The following is a 22,905-nucleotide window of genomic DNA, read 5'->3' on the forward strand; positions in this document are numbered from 1 at the left end:
GTCGGAGTACTCACTCCACCTGTGCCTCTTACCCTCATGATGTCACCGAGTACCAGTCTTGACTTATCCTTATTGTAGAGATGTAGAGGAAGCTCTTCTTAGTCTCCTGGCATTTGAACTGAATGGCTGCAGTCAATTTGTGCATCTGGAATTCCTCTACTTATATAACGAAAGTATATATTTTGGATGTAGAAAATGTTGGAGATTGTTAAACTCTCGGCACCTCTTACAGCGGCAACTAGAAAATGATTACCGGATACATCATAACACAGTGTGATCTAATTAAAAGGCATTCACCGCTGCTGCAAACTAATAAACAATAATAAAAATGATTGCAAAGGTACTTAGGCTGTGCAAAGTGCTGCGGCGATCCCACTTCCCACCCTGGGAGAGTGAATGGATGGAAAATACCATTAGTAATATAGTATGCTTGACTTGGTCTGAGGTGAAATGCGAAAGAGAACCAGACTGACTTAAAATTGATGAGGATGGTGCGATGCCACTGAAGGGGGAAATTGAGTTTTAGGGGACCAGTGTGATTTCTTGAACTTATTTGTGCTGGAAACAGACTAGCGCAAAGACACCCCCCCCACACACACACACACACTACATCCAATATTCAGGGACCACTACTTTCCCTGGAGGGAGGCAGGGGTGGGTGCGGAGTTGAGGGGAGAGGCCCCCGAGGGCACAGGCAGGCCAACAGGGTACACAGCTTGAGAGGTCATGCAAGGCCAGAGTTCCTGCTCTTTCCTTGGTGGCCAGCCCTCTCTTAGTATAAGGGGCTTCCATCATGGACCCTTTCCCAGAGCCCTCTCTGGGAAGCCAATTCAACAAAATCCGAGGCACAGTTCTCCGCTGAACCAAACCTGCACGCTTGAATAGCGGCAGCTGGCTTTGAAGAGAATGGAACTGTCTCCTGACCGGCTTTGAGGGGCTGCTATTCTTTCCGCCCAGGGCTGAGCCGATTTCCCAGTTCCACCCACTCCAGCGCGGGCCCCGCATCTCCGCCCCCGCGCTGGCGGGCGCTGGCTCTGCAGACCACAAAGACAGCGCTCGGGTTGACCCAGCTGCTCCAGCGCCACCCGGGGTAACCAAGGCAACCGCGGTGGTCAGGAATGCACGCTAATTGAAGGGCCCGTTCCTCCCACAGGGATGAGCAACAAGTGAGGCAAAAAATAGTGAGCTGGGCTGCATGTGAGGAGGGAGGGGAGGCGGGGCTCAGCTCCAGCCTTGGCTGGGGTGGATGAGGGACCCGGGACCGTGAAGAGCGCCTGCCAGGCCTCATTTGTTTTCTTAAACGTCGCAGGGCAGTGAAAAGCTGTGACAGGGCAGAAATCTTAGGATATATTTTCCAACCAACTACTGCACTGTGAAGGCCCCATGCTTTGGCTGGGCCGCAATGCTTGATTCATGTAAATGAAGGGAGACATACATCCCTAAGTCCTCGTAAATGAAATGCCAGCAAGCTGTAAGGGCTGGGCTGGCCAAAGGGAGCGGACAGGATTTTGTTTTGTTCAAACCACAGGAAGCTCCTGAGATGGGCAACCACCATTAACCAGTTCTAGAAAATGCCAGTGTTTTGCTCCTGGACTTGCCATAAATTACTTCTGGCATTCCCCCTCACCCTTCACTCTTAAGCGTATCCTCGTGTAGATTATAAATTTTGTCACTGCCTTCCCAGGCCCACTCAGATAGATCCTAATCCAAGTCATGGGTCTCCTCCAAATGCCACTAGACATCACTGAATAAGCTCTGCAATCCAATCCTTATAGTTAGCTAAGAGCCATCCTCTCAGAAAAGGCGGGCTTCCAAATAGCAACCAAAATGAGGCAACCCAAAGACAAAATGGGTGTTGGGTCAAGCTGCCCCAAGTCTACCATCATGGAAATTTCAATGGGGCTCAGGTGTTATTGAGAAAATATGAGTCTGTTCCTAGTGGGTCAGTTCACAAGGGGCCCATTAAATCCCTAAGTGCCCATGGACTGTGCTTAGGGAAAACCAGCTGTTCAGCAGGAATTCCCAGCATAGATGTCCCTAAAGAGAGTTCCCTTTGATATGAAGTCACAACATGCCCACCAGTGTGGGCATGCCCAGCAGACCTAGACACTTCTGCCTAGTTATTTCCAGCTCAAAATAGCCATTTCCGGGTCAAAATATCTCACGTGACTAGGACCCCGTGGCTTTACATGGTTGCGTGTGATCTATGCGCATGCATGGAGTAGCCACATGAGCTCCTGTACGCACGCGAGGCCCACCCTTTATAAGCAGGTGCCATTTTGCACCGTTCTCTCCTTTCTCTTCACCACGTGTGTTTCCTACAGGCCTGTCATGTCTGTCTCTTTTCTCCTATCTTAATAAAAATTCTTCTGTGGATTTGTAGTGTTTCGAACATTTCCTCTCAGGGTAAGAGCGCCAAATAACTAACACCCTTAGATTAGGGATGGTGAGACATGCAGAGGATGGCAGGGTAGGAGAAGAAACTAACATCTGCTGAGTTTTTAGTCTTAACAATAGGTCTTAAGTGTAACTTTTATGACCCCTCTCCTATTTCTACAGATTGGGAAACTGAGTTCATATTAGCACACCAAGGGCTGTCTGGCCCCAAAGCCTCTGCTGTTCACATTGGACCACCTCCTGTATCCAAAGAGAAATTTACTCACCACCACTGGCGCTTGAGAGCACAGATGGAAGGGGTGAGTGTCTGTGACCCGGCCTGTATTAGAGGAGGTTCCAAAGCTTCCCCAGCCTCTACCCACCGGGTTCATAACTCCCGGTGAGTGTGGCAAGTAAAACCAGACAGCCAAATGTCTCCAGAGGGCAAATCACCCCTCTACTGAGAATCAGTGGCCTAGATACTTACTATCCAAGCATAACATTAGGTTTATCTTATGCTGTTCTTCCATCACAGCCAAACTGTAACCTTTGTCTTCACAAAAGACACAGAATTTTAATAGGGACAAGACGGCTATTTATGAATTTTGTATCTTCATTGTGTGGGATCCCAATACAACTAAAAACACTCATTAAATTTTTAGCCTCATTGAAACAGAAGTCAGAATTGAAGCAATACTGATCCACTCTGTGGCGTCCATCACTGAGCAAGACTGGAGTTATGCAATGAATTCTTGAAGCTAAGAGAAGTCCTTTCAGAGCGTGAAAGGCATGGCCCTGTATCTCTGAAGGAATCATATCTCTTCTCCTAGCTACAGTCACCAAGGGGAGGCAGGACTCCTCCTGATGCCTGAGTAACTCCTCGGCCCTTCTCTCTCCTCTATCCTTTCAACACATTTTCTCATTTCTTATAAAAACAAGAACAACCGAGATATCTAAGCAAGTTTAGGGCTGAACCAGCCAGAGCTAGGACAAAGAGGTTGAAGGAGAGAGATCAGGGCATTGCCTAGAAAAACCCAGTCCTCATTTTCTGTCCCTCTGTTCTTGGGAGTCTGTGGGGTTGTCTCAGCTCCTCTAGAATCCTGAAGGTGCAGGTGAGTGCTGAAGTAGGATGTTCCCACATTTGCTAGGGGTGAGTCCAAAACACTGAAAAATGGTCAAGTCTACAAATGAAATGTGGGCACAGCCCCTAAGATGTTCCAAAGGTTCTCTCCAGACTTATGGCCAGAGTGTGGCTCTTTCTGTAATTCATTTTTTTTTTCTCTTCCCTCTGCCAGGAGTAAACTTTTTTCTTCTCCAATTCTTTTGCCCTTCTTCCTCTGTTTGTAAATCTTCCAGAGAGAAACAGCAGCAGCCACTCTGAGATCAAAGTTTTAGCAAGCAACAAAGACCTCCAAGGAGGCTGTTGCCATGGGAACTCTGGGAGCTGAGGCTCTTCTAATAGGCAAATCTCCTTGGTTAGCAGCACCAGGCTGTGGCTGGCAAAGAGGGAGAGGAGGGGGAAGGGGAGTCTTGGCAACAAGTAGCCTTTCTGAACAGCCTGAACTAAAATCACTGGGATGTGGAACAGGGTCCAAACTGGAACTGCAGGAATGCAGGGGTGGGTGCTAGCAGAGGTGGGTGCTAGGACATTCCTTCACAATCTTAGGAAATACTTCCATTAAATATCCCTGGAGTCACCTTGTAGGAGATGCCCCCCCCCACAAAATTTCATTGATTACTTATTCAGTTCATAATGGCTTTTTAAAATACCAGTGAACAGAGACGTTTATTTATACCAGACATAGGACTGCAAATAGCTTGAATTAAAAAAAAAAAAAAATCTATGCCCACCCATTCCTTCACTTGTCTAGGTAATAGATGCTGTACTCTTGGGTAAGTCACAGGAGGAGATGGAAGAAAAAATAGGAACATGACAAGAAAACAAAGGTAATTCTGCAGCATTGTATTTACGGGGGAAAAAAATCAATCCCAAATTAGTGCTTACTCACAAGGACCTGCTGAGAGCACACCTATTTCTGGCCTCCTCAGTTAGCACTACATTTGGCCCATAAAGAAGCAGAAACTGATGATGAATTCCACAAAATGTTAACAGTGTGTGTTTTTGCCTGCCTGGCATCCCTCTCGTCTTCATTTGGAAACAACTGCCTAGTTTCCTTTAGGAAACTGCTTCTCTTTCCCTCTGCAGCCCCAAATGGGGGTTGATTGTATCCCTTCAACAACCGAGCTTTTGCAGGAACTCTGCAGAGCTCTGTCCCCCTGAGGCAGACGGAAGCAGGGGCCTGTCCAGTTCCTCTTTGCTTCATGTGAAGAGAGCCTGCCTGAAAATGATGCTAAGGAAAGAGCAGGAGGTGGAGGCAAGGAGAAGACCAGCTCTTTGGCACACTGATCCGCCAACAGAACTCATTGATCGAAGCTAGGAATACCTCCGGGGTTTGCTTGTTACCTAAGCCAAAAAGATGCACCTAAGTTCGTTGGAGCTTCCATCCTTTGCAATCAAAATAACTGTGGAAAACATGACAGCTCAAAAGAGTGGGCTTTTCAGGGATAAGTTCTTCTTCTGTACTTTACTGTTTGGTTTAAAGTATGATCAATAAGCATGATCATTTTTTTTTTCTGAGACAGAAAGAGTATTAAAACAAAACAAAGCATTGAATAGTATTGGAGGAATTGTCTTCTATGGAGAATTAATTTTGAAATCCGGGGTCTTTGAAATGGAGTGGAAAAAATCATTGAAAGGTCTCTGGAATGCCATTTTGTTTATCCTTGTATCTAGGCAACCTGGATTGAACTTGTTCTATGTGTTAAAGCTCATCAGAGAAGGAGTTTCTGTGATTTCTCCAAACCACCCATAATTTCATTATAATATTTTGGAAAACCTGTTATTTACCATTCGGAACATCTCCCTTAGCTTGAATCTAAGCACCTTTGGCTCATGACCTCTTATGCTAATGCCAGGCTAGAGGCAGGTTCACTCAGCCTCATTTCCACAGAGGCTCTGTCCCCCCTTTTAAAATTGAAGGCCTTTAAACAACAAGCCTCCACCAGAGACATCAGAAAGAAAAGGTCAGGCCCTTATACTGTCCATAGAAAGAAGTAAGAACAAGGTGATCTGCTTTTAGATTTTAAAATAATAACTTCCCTGCATGAGCCTTCCTGAAATGGTGAAGTCTTTTTCCTGCCCGCTGGAGCTGCCCCAGGGAACTTTATTCCTAACCAAACACTGGCATGGTTCCAGGTTATAAACACCCAGTCCTTGCCACCGATGCCAGACCAATGTCTAACCTCAGGTGGTTTATTTCTGGACACCCCCACCTTCAGTGACTGTCTGCTGGTACAGCCCTACCATCATCCACCCTGTCTAAATATTTCTAAGGTATCCGTCACTGTCATCTCAAAGCACCAAAACACTGTGTGCTTTTCCAGCTTCAGAAAGACTTTATCTTCTGAATCATCAAAAAGACAGCAAAGGGTGTTTGGGATGGGTTTCCTGTTTAATGTCGAAGCAGTGGTTGTCCTCCAGTTTCCATGAATCACACATCTTTGGATATTTCTGAAACCTCTGAAGGAAGCATCCACAGCCACGGAGAGAGGTTCAGGTGTATGGGGTAGGAAGAGGGGTGAGTCATGCTCAGCAGGGAGGTATTCAATGGAGACCAGAGCAACTGTGCCTTTGAAGTGAAGGCCTAAGTCAATGGTTATATAGAGTTTAAGGAAGAAATGTAGAGAGTCAAGGAAACAAGCCCAGGGCAAGTAGAAATCATGACCTACACCCCCTAGCAGCAACCACGTTTTTTAGTACATAGCTTAATCCATAGTGTCTCAGTACACATAGGATTTGTGGTACTGTGAAAGCAGATAAAGTCAGAGATCAAGACAATGGGGTTTAATCATCAATACTTTCTAAAAACTAGTGTGCAATCATAAAAGCAGGGCACTGATTTTCTTTAATTTGGAAAAAATGAAGGGACTAATTCCTACTCTCCTAGCCCATAGAAGTATTATAGGGAAGCATTGTGAGTTAATTTCGGTGTATAGTTAACATTAGTGGTGGTCACAATGCTGCCATCTCTTTGGCTGATACCTACTTGGCCACGGGGAAGTGAGGCAGGAGGAGGTGTTCATGTATGCCTTCTCTTTATATTGGGGCACTACCCCCAGGAAGCTCTAATCTCCAGTGCTAAGCAGTGGACAACTGACCTAATGGGGCCATTTGTGCTTTCTCTCTTAAGGCTATTTTTTTTTTGTTGGGAAAATAACATTTAAGTTGTTTGCTTGGTTTTCTTTTTTTCTACCAAGGGAGCCCTAAAGATATTTTCCAACAATTTCTGCAGCATAAACCCAGGAGCCCTGGAGCATCTCTGACAGTGCTGAGAATAACTGCTATGTTAACAACTGTTATTTTTTTTTTCTGGGGTGTTTACAAAATGACTAAGGAAGTGTTCCACGTCACTACCAAATCTAGACCCTAAAAAGCCCTAGATGACCATTCATCCATTTATCCATTCTCCTTTTCATCCCCATCCCCACTCCTCCTTTAGCTGGGAGCAAAAGTCTCCAACACAGCAGAGCTAAACCAAAGAGAAGCCTAGACCCATGAGCCACCACTTGGACAGGAACTGTTCATCTGACTACAGCAAATGTAGAAATAAACTTTGGGCAGAAACGTCACTGATACTTGTGTAAAAGCTAATAAGTTCTTTCCAAAAAAGGTATGTTCTTTAGCTTTCTTTTCAATTTTGATATCTTCCAATGCATTTTTTTTTTTTTTTTTTTTTTTTTTTGCTTCAGTTCACCAGAACCAGTACTTTCAACCATAGTTTCTGCTGGATCCATCACTAATAATACTTAAATACCTAGATGAAGATTGTGACCAATGAAATCAAACCACATCATCTCACTTGTACATGTCTATTGTGTCAAGTCAACAAAGACATATATAGCATTCAACAAAGACATATATAGCATTCAGTAACGTTTAAGAGGCACAAAGTAAGACCATCTTTAGATTCTGCCCTTTGTCATTTTAAAGTGTCTTTAGGGTAGAGCCCTCCTTGATATAAACATGGAGAGATAATGGTCCTTGGCTCTGCAGAGCCCATCATTCAATGCCACTGAGAAATTCTCAGTGCTGGGAGGAACCCAAGACAAGTACACATATAGTATCCGTGTTACCACTCTCACGAGGTAAATCTAGCACACACCACCAAAGGCTCTATTCTTGGCCTTGTTCATTTTATAGCAGTATCTAGGGTGACTCATCTACTCTCACATGGCTCTGCCTATCTGTTGGTCATGATTCTTAAACCCACTGTCCCCTACCTTCACTTTCCTCTGATTTCCAGACTTACAGTTGCAATTGTCAGCAAGCAATTTACCATGGGCAATTTTGGGTAACACTTACATTCCTTACTTAAAGGAACTGGATTCAATCTATGAAAAATATTCTAATGAAACATAGACCCTAGAGCTCTGTTGGTGTCCCACAGATGTGACCATTGGCATCTGAGCCTTCCTTAAATTCTATATGTCCAAAACTAAACTCATCCCTCTGCTTCTATACCTGCGTGCCCACCATGTTCTCTTAGTTAAAAGGGATGGCTGGTTACCCACCTAGTTAGAATCCTTGTATCCTGTTTGTCTTATCTCTCTCACTGCCTTCTATACTGCCCCAAGATCGATTGCTTTGATCTCAGAACTGTTGTTAGGGTGTCTCCATTCCCTATTCTGGTTCAGAATCTCATACCTTTCATCTGTGCTTCAGCAGACTCCATTTCCAACCCCTGCTCTGCTCTCCTACCACTAATGAGCCACCTGCCAGGCAGACAGAGTATGTTCCAATCCTCTTGTACAAAACTTCATCCCAAATATTTGAAAACAAGTCCTTTGGTCTTCAAGTGCCTTTTTACTAGAATGAATCCACGAGCCATTCCTCACAGAAAATTCAATAACCATTAGTTCATGTTGTTGTAATTAGCAAACTGTGAACCCCAGAAATCTTTCCAGGAGACTCCATTCTTTGACAGAGAACCAAGAAATCAGGTTGCTTTCCTAGTCTCACAGAAGAAAAGACCGTCAAACAAAGTGGCCTACAGAATATAACAACCAAACAACTCTATATTTTTAATGTGACAGTATTTTGAAAAATTTTATGAAGGGCTGTCAAAGATCAAGCCTCTGAATTTTGCATTTAGTACTTTAAAACACTCAAAGAATTTCATAGATTGAAACCAATTCCTTTAAATAATTAACATAGGTAATGTTGCCCAAAATTGTCCATGGCAAAACTATGGCAGTTTAGACATTTCTAATTAGTGTGGAGCGGAACAGGGCAGCATGTGTCCCTCGGGTACATGGGTGTAGAAGCCCTGATCGTATGCAGAGCACTGATGACAGTGTTCCTCATTTCCATTCAGGGTTCTCCTCGAAGCAAGCCTAATTTCTGCTCCTCATCTCTCCCCCATCGCTGGTGACCACTGTCTTCCAAGCCTTCCTTTCACTTACCATCTGCTGACCCCCTTTGGCCCCAAGATTGGCATCCTCAACCCACAGTTAGCTTGGATTTAATCCAGAAGGATGTCCACCGTGTATTTGAGCTCATCCTCAGTTGGCACAACTTTCCACTTCCCCCACATCTGCTGAAGTGGAACCAAATTATCTCGAGTGTTTTTTTTTACCTGGCCTCCTTTTCCTACACACACAATTACCTCTCTGCAGATGGCTGCCTCAGTCAAATCGCTGTGCTCACAACTATGTAACTGCAGGTTTAAACTAACGTCTTGTTCCTGCAGACTCGGCTGTTGGAGTCCTGAGCCTGGGCATAAATGTATCTCTTAGACGCTGTCTGACTTGAAAAAGCCACTGAAGATCTCAAGTTTTACCTTGCCATGTAAGACTGTCACTCCTTCAATCTCTTTTTTCCTACAAGCCACAGCAGTTATAGTTTATGTGTTGGCCCTAAGGATTATGTTCAAGTCAACCTTCTAACAAGGAAGGCCAGTATTACCTCAGTTCAGTTTGTAAAATGTAAGACTAAGACGTGAAAGCAATTGCTTTGTCAAAGTCATGACAGACAACTAAAAATTCTAAACAGAAAATGCTACTTTATCCTTGGGTATTGAGTTTCTCACAGTGAGTGGGTAAAAATCAGTCTTAAACTTTTTTTAATTAATTAATTTATTTATTTATTTATTATATATGCAGCATGTATGACTGCAGGCCAGAAGAGGGCACCAGATCTCATTACAGATGGTTGTGAGCCACCATGTGGTTGCTGGAAATTGAACTCAGGACGCCTGGAAGAGTAGTCAGTGCTCTTAACCTCTGAGCCATCTCTCCAGCCCCCCAGTCTTAAACTTTATTTTCCTTTCAAACAAGGAATTCTTGCATGTTCCCACAAATTAATGTCAGCTAACTTTTAGAGGCTACAAGAAAAAAAATTTTTAAAAAAATGTCTTCTGAATCATGGCTTAAAGGGTACATCATCAATGACTTTCCCCCCATACACAATTGATATAGGTTTTTTTTTTTTCTTGTTTTCTGTGTTGGTTTAATCTAAGTTTTTTGTTTGTTTGTTTGTCTGTCTGTTTTACCTAGCCAGCTTTTATAAGACACAAAATATGCACTCAGTTTTCAAAGAGACCATTTCCCACTAACATCCCTCCAGTCCTCAAGAGGAAAAGTAGGCAGAGAAAGGCGTTTCCAGTTAGGAAGCAGTTAATATTAATAAGGGTTGGATGTATTTGCTTGAAAATAACTCAGATGCTTCCCCCTCCAGTTAAACTAGCGCAGGTCTAAATAGCTCTTCTTATGGGGTGCATTTTATTACTAGACTCTCCAGTTTACAGCCATCTTGCCTCCTGATTATCTCAAGTAGAGACAATTGAGTGTGAAAAGACTCCTGGGGTCTTCAGAAGTGCTTGCACACCAGTGGCTTCTTATCTCTCTTTAGGCTGTACCATACTTCAAAGGCCTCTGGCGTCTTCTTGAACAATTAATTACCACATAAAAAAGTCAAGAACAGGACAAGGGGGAAGAGAGGGCTAAATGTGAAAACAGGAAAGAGAGGGTCACTGAGGAAACAAGAAACATTTCTACAATGCTCCAGAAAGAGTCATAGCCTCCCAGAAGCAAGACACGGTAAACACAGCTACTACTCAGAAAGAGAATACCCTCCAACAGGCCTGTCTGTGCACAAAAGATGAAGACCATGTATGCAGTCTGCAAATACATGCAGGGAGGAAGGGGACACGATGCAAGCAATCTAAAGATGACAACGTCTCCCCTGGTTCTCACTTACCCAACACCAGCAGTTGCACGGAGTCCTCATGTTTGCCTTCCAAGTCATCCGGGGTGGTGATGATGCAGTAATAGAGCCCGCTGTCTCCCCACATGAGCTTTCCGATCTGCAGATCTGCATCTGTTATCACAAAGGGGAAGAAAGGCACTCAACAAGGGGGCCTGGGACAGGAGCGCCCTTCTGGGACATCTACACAATTCTGTTTCTTTTCCTGGATAGTGGTTGGGAAAACGCTCGCTCAATTTTGAACAAAATAATACATACTAGCATCCTTCAGGCAAGAGAAGCAGAATACAGCCACAAATAGATCTAGTTCTAGCCCACTTTCAGGAGTAGTTGATAGCTTTGGATTAGGCCTATAATGGCGCCTAAGAATCGGGTAATTTCCCAAATAATTCTGGGTTCCTAGAAACAAACTGATTTCTTCAAATAATTTAAAGATCGAATAGGTCATGAGATTTGTGACATTTTCTTATCTAGAGCTTTAGGGAACCAGAGAGAGGGTGGAATCGATTCCTCTACCTGGCTCTGTACCTTGTATGCACACATCCCTTCCCCAGGAAAGGGAATCTTTAGGAAAGTCCACTTTTCAGGGTCAGTAAAGGGCAGGAAGGGCAATGTCCAGGTACAGAATGTCTGCCTCAAGTTCTTCCACTAAAACTCATTTCAAATAGTTCTGAAAACCATCTATCTCTAAGACTTGAGGTCAGGCTCTGAAAGGCAACTCCGGGGCTTATTTCTGTGTTCCCTGCATTCTACATCGTCTACACTCCCCTCCCGGTCATCCAAAGCAATACTCCAGGACCCTTGACGTTCCCTTCTCCCACAAGATCAGATGCTTGAGGAATGGAAAGGCTGACCTCCCTCCCACTCTCTAGGTTCAGAACAAGGGCACCGGTACCATGAACTATGGTGATCTCTCTGCCCCGGTAGAAATCTCCCAGGGTAACAGTCGAGCCCTGCTTTGAAGCTACCACTCGAACGGTCCTTCTGCTGTCTAGACAGTCCAAGTAGGGGTCCCATTCTAGGTTCCTCTTGCTGAGAGCTTGGGCCCCGGGAGAGGACATGCCCAAGGACTCTCCCATACGGTACTGGCAGTAGGACTTGAACCTCCACTGCACCACTGCAGGCTGCTGGGAGGATGTGGAGAAGTGGCAGCGGAGCACGGTAGGCTGGAAGAGCATGGCCACCTTCTTCTTGTCGGGCACTGTGACCTGCAGGCCTTCCACCAGGGCTGCAAAACAGAAAGAAAAACGTCCAAGCCGCGCCCCTATCACGGGCCTCCCCTTACCACGTGATCACATCATCCCTCCGCACACCCGCACTCTGCATTCATTTGGGCTCACAGTTTCAGGTCACCGTCTAAGGAAGGCAGAAGAGTGGGAGCGGCAGCCAGTCACACCACATCCACAGTCACGAAACAGAGTGATAAATGCGCTTAGCTTGCGATCTTCTTTTTATACAGTCCAGGTTCTGAGCCCAGGGAATGATGCCACCCACAATGAGTAGGTATTCCCACCACAACCTAAACCAGATAACCCCCACAGGCATACCCAGAGGCTGTATCCCAGGTTATTCTAGGTCTCATCTAACCACCACATTTGGTAAGGCATTCTAACCTCAATCAGCTAGCTTCTTGAATTCAGCCTCATCCCTTTGCCATAACTCTATTTGAGCACCGAGCTTCACAAATACCAACAACTTAATCTGAGCCATGTTAGTCCACATCTCCACATGATAATCCTTGCTTCTGGAATGCTTTGCTTCACTTCCCTCGGAAATCTGTTCTCCATCATTCAAAACCCAATCCAAAGGCCTCTTAAAATGCATCCTTTGACTGGCTTGTCCCTTCCTCCCTCATGTCGGCAACATATTCTTGTGTACACAGCTATTGTAACGATTCTGTGAGGATTTCTTTTCATGCTCTTTCAGGAAAGGATAGTATATTGTCTTGTCATCCTGGATTATGAAGCCCAGGGCTGCTGAGCAAATACCTGATAAATAACAATGAAATCAGGAAGTATGACTTCAAAAGCCATTGACTTCCCTTCCAGATGGCGACCCAAGAGAAGGGGAAGCAATAAAGGAGAAAGGCATTCTCTTCATGAAAAGGAGATCTCAGATCCAAAGCAGTAGACTAGCTTGAACATCTTTTAAGAGTAATCAAAAGCAGAAAAGACACAAAAATCAGATGAGAAGGGATGCCAAGAGAACAGGGTAATTACAGTGAATGAGAGACCAAGGAAATTTGAGAGACAAAGAGCCTGTGTAAACTCACTAATGAAATCTAGAAATCCTAAGCAATGAGGACACAACTCCCTAAGTGATGGGAGAGTCTAGAATTTTGAGCCTAGAAACTTGTTAGAAGCAAAAAAAAAAAGGGGGGGGGGGTTAAGGAATTGTGATGAGAAGCAGAGAATAGGAGAATAATAAAGACATATGGAAAAGGTTCCGAGCTGAATACAAGAACTGCCAAGTTGACTTCAGGTAGCTTGGAGCAGGAGGCTTTTCTTTTCCTTTTTCTTTCTTTCTTTTTTGGTTTTGGTTTTGGTTTTTTGAGACAGGATTTCTCTGTGTAGCCCTGGCTACCTTGGAACTCACTCTGTAGACCTGGCTGGCCTCAAACTCAGAGATCCACCTGCCTCTGCCTCCCAAGTGCTGGGATGAAAAGCATGCACCACCACAACCAACACAAGGCCGCAGGTTCTGCCTTAGAACTGCCGCATTGAGACAGGTGAGAAAGGGTGCTTTTTGGTTGATAACTTTTTCCTCTGTGTCTACAGTACAAAGCACTCACTCTCATAGCTCAAACACACTTCTTAGGAACAGGCCTCCTTACCGAAGCAGCCTTGACAAGGATAAGATGTACTCATGTCTCCTGATTTCCAGATCCGTATCCCTCCTCCATGAGAGGCACAGTGAGAAACACAGGCCCTAAGTCTCATTACGAGAAAATGATTTTGTCATTCCATGGAATTTGGTTGTGAGCACAAGAGAGTGTTTTGGACCAGCCATGTGCTTGGAGGCTACCCATGAATAAATAAAGGAATGGATGAGCAAATATATGACTATTAGTATGAGAATTTTGAGGGCTTTGCAGAGGAAAGTAGTAAGTGAGTCATAGATCGCATAGTATATTAAAATAGTGTTGGCACCAAACAGGAAGGGCTTGGAATATCATCTGGCAACATGCTAGTAGCAAGGCCTTAAAATCTGTGTAGCAATCTGAGATTCATTTTCCTCACCTACCCAGTAAGTATCATAATGCTTTCTCCCAGGGATACAACACAGACACAATATCTCACTGGGCTCCTTCCAGGAACAGACTTAATAGAGGTTCACTGAGAGGTAGATCTCACGTGACAACCCCTCACCGTTTTCACCTTTGTCCTTGCTTCCTGTTCCAGTGCCACCGCATCTCAACGACCATCTCCTATCATCGGATTTGATCATACATACCCACATTACATAGACCAGCCCCGTCGAGGGGTAAATAACAATTCCATCTGGAAGCTCAGCTGCAACCTCCCACCCCAAATGTTGCTGTAGCTAATTTCACTCTCCCTGACTCACATCGCTACAATAGGAACATACATTACTTTACAGTTACTCCTTAAATGATACAGCACCAGTTTTTGGCCCTGAAATACTTAGAAGCTTTATTCATATTCCAGTTTTCCAGGAGATATAAATGGAGCAGAGAGGTGACATGGATTCAATTAATAGATCTCTGCGTTTGGATGAGACACAGGCACTATTGCCAGGATACGCCATGCACTTGACCATGCCAGTTCTCTGTGCTGTACCCTGCTGAGACTCTACTTGGGGAATCACAACCCCTAGCCTCTCTAGGGTAAATTAAATCAGCAAGGGGGAAGAGTGTACCATAAAAGCATTGTTCAGGTTTTAAATGTTAGGTACTCTTATATTTTTTTAAGAGTCAAGCTTGGGGTTCTGTTCATTAGATGATTGCTGAGAATAACCTCCTCAGCAGCTCTGGTCTCTGTTAATGAGATCAGCCACTTGAGCAAGCCAAGACATTGAACCCTCTTGATCAATTATTAATAGAAGTTAGTCAGTTCTCAGCTTCTTCCGTGATAGACACACAAACTCATGCTCCAAAGAATAAGAACTACATTCTCAGACTCATTTGCCTTTTTACAGCATGGAGGTTAAAGGCCTGGATTTGGGAATCAGTCCTAAATTAGAATCCAGCTACATAGACTTAGTAGACAAGTTACACAACTCATGAGCTTTAGGTTTCTCATGAGTAAAACCATAATAATAGTAACAGTCTTATGGGTTGTTTAAAGGTTAACTGACATTTTATTCTAAATACTGATGGTAGCGGATGATATATATTAAGCACTGAAAAGAAGCAACTGCTGCTTTGTGGGAGACTGTGGGAGTCCAGCTCCGACCTGTTTCTACCTTTTGAAGAGTTCTTAGGTGGAGAGAGGCATTAAGAAATGATAGATAGGGGTTGGGGATTTAGCTCAGTGGTAGAGCGCTTGCCTAGCAAGCACAAGGCCCTGGGTTCGGTCCTCAGCTCTGAAAAAAAAAGAAAAGAAAAGAAAAGAAAAAGAAATGATAGCTAGAAAGATAGACCTAGATGAGGAGAAGATAGAAACTTAGGATAGCTTCAGGGGGGCCTGGATCAACACCCAACAGCCTTATTTTTTATTCAAAATGGCTTTTTATAATATGCCAAGGGGAGAGGCAAAATACCACCCCCCATAGTGAAGACCCTTCCAAACACCTGGTAAACATACCCATGACCAAATCATCTCCATATGCAGCCCTGCTGGGTAAAGCAAGCTCAGATTCTCTGGTTCTGAGTAATTTTTCACTAGGAAGCCTCTGTGGGCTCCCACACTGTTGTTGTTGCCGTGACTATCAAGAAGTATCTATTGTCTTCTGTGGAGCTGTGGTCCCCAAGCTAGGCAAGTGCAGATAGCCAGGGATGAGATGCTGAGTGTGAAAAAGGCAGAATGGGCAGAAGCTGGATTATATACAAGCATGCTGAATATATCATTAGGAGTTCCATGGGGGATAGTATTTGGCTGTGTTCATCACTTCACTAGTCCATGTCTTTGAAGTCAGAATGGAGTGGTGTGTGTGTATGTGTGTGTGTGTGTGTGTGTGTGTGTGTGTGTGTACGTGCACACACACTGTATTGGCATAGATGCACATGCAGGTACAATGGGACCCTGTACTGAAGAAGGAGCTGGGTCATTTGAGAGGAAAGGACCAGGAGTTCTGAGTATCAGTTTACTAGACTTTTGAGGACCATAACTGTTAAGGTTTAAAGCTAAAAATGACAATTCCTGTCTCCATTTTGTAGGTTTCCAACGGTAAGGTGAGTACCATTCAACTCCCAAGGTTGCTCTGACCCCATTCATCAGGAACCCATCCTCACAAGAAGATGAAGGTCTAGAACTGCTTTTCTGACCCCAACCCTAATGTCTGGGGTGAGAGAATTCCTTGTGCCCACGGGACAGCATCTTTTGTTCTCATCCTAGTTTGCCTCATTCAGAAATTGTGCCCACTTTGGTGTGCTAATTTGCATCCTAGTTGTCCTGCCCAAAACTTCCACTTGCTTTTCCCAGACCCCGATGACAGTCCCTTTTCTGAAGGGTTGGGTATTTTCCTGCATCCCATCATGCATAGTTGAGTCATATCTGAAACCATGATGGTACTATCCACCATGCCTTCTCTTCCACAATGAACTGAAACCCAACAAAACTGTGAGTTGTTGGGAAGTGCGGTCACAGTGAGGCAAAAGTAACTAATAAACCTCAGGTAAAAACTGCAGCTTTGATGATTTTTTTCTCTGCCTTTGACCTCATTCAGTTAGTCACTAAGTCTAAATACTTGAATTTTTTCTATTCCCACTATAACTAGGTCTCTAGTCCCTCCTACCAGGTAATAGTTGTGTGGTGATGTAGACGTAACCGTCTTGTTAAATAAGAAACACAGATCCAATTGCAGAGTTAAAAGCCACGAGGTCGGAGCAATAGCTGAAAGCTGAAAACCTTACCCTTCACAGCTTCTGCTGTCTTTCCTCTCCACTAGAGAGCTACTTCTGTGTGTTGTTTTTTTTTTTTAATAGACTTTCTGTTCTGCTTTCTCATTGGTTGTAAACCCAGCCACATGACCTCCTCGTCACTGCCTGAGTGGATCTGTGTTTCTTATTTAACAAGACGGTTACGTCTACATGGCACTATGTGCTAAATCCCTGTCTTCTAGCATTTTAATGAATTCTTTCAAAGGCCTATAAAACAGGGGTTATTATCACACTCATTTTACATATAAAAAACTGATGCTCCAAGAATATGCGTACCCTTGTCTACTATGTCAGGGCAGCAGGTGACAGTGAGGCTGAGGCCCAGGCTGCCTGGCTCCACAGTTCTTAACCATCATTTTACACAGGCTGCATTACCACCTGTGTATGAGAACAGTGGCCCGAGCAGCCTCCCTACTTCGAACCCAATCTACACTCCACATTTTTTCTAGAGCATTCTTTTTAGACACATCGTATCATCCCTATCAATCTCATTATCAAACACTCCAGTTCCTTGCTTTGAAAACTACTCATTCCTCATTCTCTCCAGGATACAATCCCCAAGTTTCAATGCCTTGGTATGATGTAAGATCTCATTCTCGGGACTCAAAAGATGGCCCAACAATTAGTAGCACATGCTGCTCTTCCGAAGGACCTGAGCTCAGTTTCCAATACCTACATTGAGCAGCTCACAACCACCTATAACTCCAATTGCAGAAGGTCCAATGCCGTTTTCTGGCTTCTAGGGGCACTCACATATACATGTGGTATGTGCACATGCACACACACACACACACACACACACACACACTAAAATTTTTTTAATTTTGTTTTTATTTACTTATTTATTATGTATACAGAAGAGGGCGCCAGATCTCATTACAGATGGTTGTGAGCCACCATGTGGTTGCTGGGAATTGAACTCAGGACCTCTGGAAGAACAGTCAGTGCTCTTAACCTCTGAGCCATCTCTCCAGGCCCCACACTAAAATTTAAAGACGGATCTTATCCATGATTGGTCCCACGTACACTCCAGCTATAAATTTTTCATCCTTTGTCTATAATGAAAGGACACATAGCTGAACTGAGTTCCTGGAGCCAGAGAGAAGCACTGAGGGAGTTGTGGGAAGCATGGGAACAAGGACTGCACACAGTGGGAAGGCTGGTGTTTTGAGCTCAGTCACTGGCACACAGTGGAAAGACAGGCATTCCAGGCTTGAGCACTGACATACAGTGGGGATGCTGATGTTCTGAGCTTGGGCACTAGCACACAGTAGGAAGGCAGGCATTCTGAGCTTGGGCACTGGCACACAGTGGGAAAGCAGGCATTTTGAGCTCAGGTTCTGACATACAGTGGGGATGCTGATGTTCTGAGCTTGGGCACTAGCAGTAGGAAAGCTCAGGCACTTGTATCAACTTAAGGAGCTTGAGTTTTGATTTTCTTAATCATTTTCGCAGTACAGAAAGAATCAGTTCCACCCTCCAAACTAAGGTAGATATTCCAGAAAACTGAAGAGAGGCAGAGAAAAGTAAGGAAAAGGCAAAGAAGGAGGAGCAGGGGATGGTGTGTGTGGTACAGAGCACACCTGTAAAATTCAAAAATCCCTTTAAAAAGTTAAACACTGGCTGAAGGAAGCACCACATGGCTATCAACGGTCACAGGTAGTACATTTGGAGAGGAAAGAGTCGTCATTCTCAGACTATCTATTCTTGCGTGTACTTTGTCTCCTGGTCTCCAGAAAAGAGTTGACCATGAGTATTTTAATCCTGTCAAATGTATTTAAAATACCTCATTAAGCTCTAGCAACACTAAGAAAAGAAAAAATTCCAGATCTTGGCACATTTAATCTAACCTTGCCTCTATTATTACTCTAAGGTCCCCAAGGTTAGTGGGCAGAATTTAGTTGAGTCTACATCCCCAACATATAGCAAAGCCACAGAATATAGCTCAAGTCTAGAAACATGTGGCGTGAATGAGCAAATGAATGCACCCATGAACCTGTGAGTATGAATAGCTTTCTTAGCAGGTGGGCCTCGGCACAGAGCATGGATTCTGGCCAACACCTAGGAAGCTGCCTGGAAGTAGATGTGCGTAGTGAGAGATCAGCACAGCAGCTACCCTCTTGGCTTATTTCCAGACTAGTGACAGTCAGCTCCGAGTACAGACAGTGCCTGCAAAATAGGGTCCTACCCCAATTCTCGTGTGAAGAAAAGAATTCTATATATGACAAACTGTGTTCTTATGGAAATAACAAAAGCAAATTCTAAAGCAAAGCTGTTCTTATTTTAGCACCCTCGTTTTTTTCAAGTTCCTTTTCTCCACTTGTTGTTAGCTATTCCTCCAGCATCTTTGAGAGGCAGTTAGTTCTATAGTCACACCCCCATTTTAGAGAAGCAAATCACTGCTAACGGTCACAGAGAAGCACCCTTGGAGACAGGCACCATTAGAAGCTTTGTACAAAGCTTACCCATCACTTAACTTCAAGTCTCCAAAGCAGACTTGACAAATCTCTCATTCCACAGAGTATCCCACAGACTGCTAAGGTGTGTCTCTATTCAGTATGGCACTTTAAATCTTCCTTCTCCTGCTCTATGGTTGTCCTAGAAAGTTTATCATTTGTTTCATGTTTCAAACACGTTGTCTCAATCTTCCAAGACATTTTAAAAGAGACAATCGACGGGCAGGCTTTCTAAATGTAAGCAGTGAATAGAAGGTATGCACATATCTCCAGTGGGGTTAGCCCATAGTCCAGCCAAGTAGAGAACGACTGTACATCCCTGAGTATCCAGGATGGGAGCATTTGCCTAGTGTCCAGCTGCAGGTTAAAAAGTTTAAAGACAAAGAAAATGTAGATTGATAGTTTTCTTCTAGAAGTAGAAACCATCTTCTTGATCAACTAAGGATAAAAAATAAAATAAAGTCTTTACTAAGAGTAGTAGTAGGCATTACCTTTGTAGCTGACTGTTTCCTGAGCTTTGTTCTCTAAGTTTCCCAATTGACTCCTCAAGTCAATCAGGTTCTTTCCAAAACAAACAAACAAACAAAACAAGCAAACAAACAAAAAAAAAAACCTTCTCCCCTGCTTGAACTGGCTAGAATCAGTGTCTCTTCTTTGCTACCTCAGTACCTGAATCCTTCAGCTATATTAGTTATGGGGTAAACAGACAGACCATTTGAAATTTATTTTCTTTTATGCTAACATTCTACTATGTTTTCCTTCTAAGAATCTCAAAGGTCAACACCATGTCCCCATTTCAGACTGGATTGTGCTCAATGCCACCCAGGGGGGCTTGGCTCATGGCCTAGTTATCATTGGCTGCCAATAGCTCTGATGCCTGTGCACACAGATCTCGCCACTCATTAAGCATACTTCCTATGTCTCCAGCTGGGCCATGCTTCCTCACTCTGCCACTACCACGTAGATAAAAGCCAGACATATATCTGATTTGTCCCAGCATTCACAGATCTGAAATGAACTATGGGTGACGTCTAGCTGGCTTGTGTGCTGTACCAACAGGACCAAACCAGTACTGAAAGAGGTCAGCCTTTATCTTGCAGTGCGGAGGAACCTTAGAAACCATCCTGGTTCTTTCAGATGGGTCAAACGTCAGCCATTTAGAAAGGGCGGGGAACATATAAGAAAGTTCCTATCAATCTTTGTCAACTTGTTATATTTGTATTTCCTGTCTAGGTCTTCCCCTGAACTCCAGACCCAAATACACACTATTTTAGTGTTACACAAGCATATTCACACTCATTCTGCTAAAGAGGGAGACACATCCATTTCCTCCTTTTTAGTAACAGAACATTCCAGGTTTTTGTTTGGCCAGACAAACCACCAAAAACTACACATTTCCTGGACTCTCTTGCAGCTAGCTGTGGCCATGTAACTAGGTTTAAGAAGTGAGAAGTAAGGTGTACAGCTTCTAGGTCATCTCTCTGGCCCCACAGATTCAAGTTGTAATGAGGGAGAATAAAGTATTTTATATTAGTCACTATGTGTGATAGTTAAGATCATCAACTTTATAGGGCCTAAAATAACTGAGCAGGCAGGACTCTGGGCATGTCTGGAGGGAATTACTGAGATGAGGTTAAGTGAGGTGGGAAGATCCGACCTAAATGTAGACTGTATCATGCCATGGGCTGGAGTCCAAGACTACATAAAAAGCAGAAATGGCTGAGCTCAAGCATTTCTTTCCCTCTGCTTCAGACTGCAGATACAATGTAATCAGTGTCTCCGGCTCCTGCCTCCATGACTCCCCTACCATGGTCCACTGTAGCCTTGAACTGTGAGCCAAACTCTTGACCTGAAGTTGCTTTTATCAGGTCTTTTGTCCCAGCATTGCATAAAGTAGCTAATGTTTTAGGTTACCTTAATCATAGCAGCCTAGGCTATAATATAATTAGGAGAAAGAGATGGAGAGGTTTCCATGCCCTGCCTTTATGTTTCCCCTTTCATATTAATTCATGCCCACAGATGGTAACCCTAGAAATTCCCAGATAGAAATCTGGAGGCATCTTCAACATTCCTTCTCTGTCAACCTCCGCATGCAGCTAATCCTATTTCTACCATCCTGTTAGTCTGTCCATGTCTGTCTCTCAGCTCACTGTACCATGTCAGTTCAGGTCCCATCACACCTTCTCCTACAAGGTTTTTTTTTTTTTTAACCCACATCTAATCTATTCCCCACCTTGAGCCCAAATGTTCTTTCTAAAATGCACATTTGATCATGGCACTCTCCCGCCTCTGACTCCTGAGTCCCTCTAGCCTTCTGGAGGACAAAGGGGCTTCTCTTCTGTTTGTTCCTGCAGCACTAAATGCTTCAACCACAGATAAATACTTTTAGTTTTCAGAAAATATCATGTGCTCCCTTGATTCCCAGCCTTTCCATAGCCTGTTCCTTCTGCACATTTCTTCCTCCCCCATCGCACCCCTTCCTTTCTCCAGGACTTCCTCAAGTATCACTGTCTCTGGAAGCTGCTCCCCGCTCTTAGGGCAATCAAGGTACCCTGCAGAATCACATCTCATTGCCTGAGAATTTCTTCTTCAGTCATCTGGGGTTTTTGTTAACAACAGTTCCATTCTGCAGGTTTCTAAAGAGTCTGCTACAAGGTAATAACATTACGGTTCGTAGATGACTTAGTTCCTCTGATAGACTTCATTGTTTGCTCCTTCGCCAGTCTTGCGTTTGGACTCTACCTGCAAGGGTACAGTTCAAATTCCAGACTATGCTCTGGGCCACAGAATTTCCTTTGCCCAGTGTAATATGAGCAGATAAGTCAGAAGGCATGCTTAAGTAGAAGTTTTGAAGGCACTTGTGTGGTTTGGCTCTACACACTGCCTTTACACTCCCACCCAATGCCCCAAGCATTTACCCTCCCTCCACTGTGAGAACAAAATAATCAATGTCTGTTCCTTCATACTGAGCATTGGAAGGTAACTAGTAATGAGTCAATTCCACCAAATCTAGCCAGCAGCCAGCTACCCACAGCTGACTGCAGCTTCCATATGACATGATTAAGAAATAAATATCAATTACAGTGAGCTATTGAGATTTATTTCTCGAGGTTGCGTCAAAATGCTAATGAATATACCTAGTTGGGTTCGTGAGAAGGACTGAGTTATGACTATGTGCCAAACACTGTTCTGAGAGTTTTTACATGGTTTAATTTTAGTTATCTGACTAGCACTGTGAGATGAGTTAGCTTTCTATGTCAAAGCCAATGGAAATAAGATAAAATGCTAATCTAGCATTCATATCTAAGTCAGTTAGTGCTAATCCTACCCCTAAACACACACACACACACACACACACACACACACACAGACAGAGACAGAGAAACAGAGAGGAACAGAGAGACAGACAGAGACAGAGACAGAGAGACAGACAGAGACAGAGAGGAACAGAGAGAAAGAGAGAAAGAGCTGCCTCTGACCTGCTTCTGCCTCAGTATCAGCCCCTTGGCAAGCCCCAGTACAGAAGGCGTAATAATGTGGGGGCCCTGCTCCTAAGCCAGAGCCCAGCATCCTGGAAGCTCCACACACGGAAGGAGGACAGAGGAAGTAGCATGCTCTTCTGAGTTCTCTCTTGTTTCTTGGCCCATAAAGAACTCCAGTCATCCAAAATACTTTCTTTCCTTTTCAGA

General features: G+C 44.0%; 1 protein-coding gene across 1 annotated transcript in view; it reads right to left on the minus strand.

Moving 5' to 3' along the window:
- The window catches only part of Ildr2 (immunoglobulin like domain containing receptor 2), a 75,525-nt gene that overhangs the window by 28,783 nt on the left and 23,837 nt on the right, over nucleotides 1-22,905 (minus strand). The window contains exons 4-5 of the mRNA XM_036202690.1: nucleotides 11,595-11,927; nucleotides 10,694-10,813 (exon numbers count right to left, since the gene is read on the minus strand). Of these exons, the coding sequence (XP_036058583.1) occupies nucleotides 10,694-10,813; nucleotides 11,595-11,927 (453 nt within the window). The remainder of the gene's footprint in view (nucleotides 1-10,693; nucleotides 10,814-11,594; nucleotides 11,928-22,905) is intronic.

Source organism: Onychomys torridus, chromosome 11 (assembly GCF_903995425.1).
Source record: "Onychomys torridus chromosome 11, mOncTor1.1, whole genome shotgun sequence".
In the NCBI taxonomy this organism is placed as follows: Eukaryota; Metazoa; Chordata; class Mammalia; order Rodentia; family Cricetidae; genus Onychomys; species Onychomys torridus.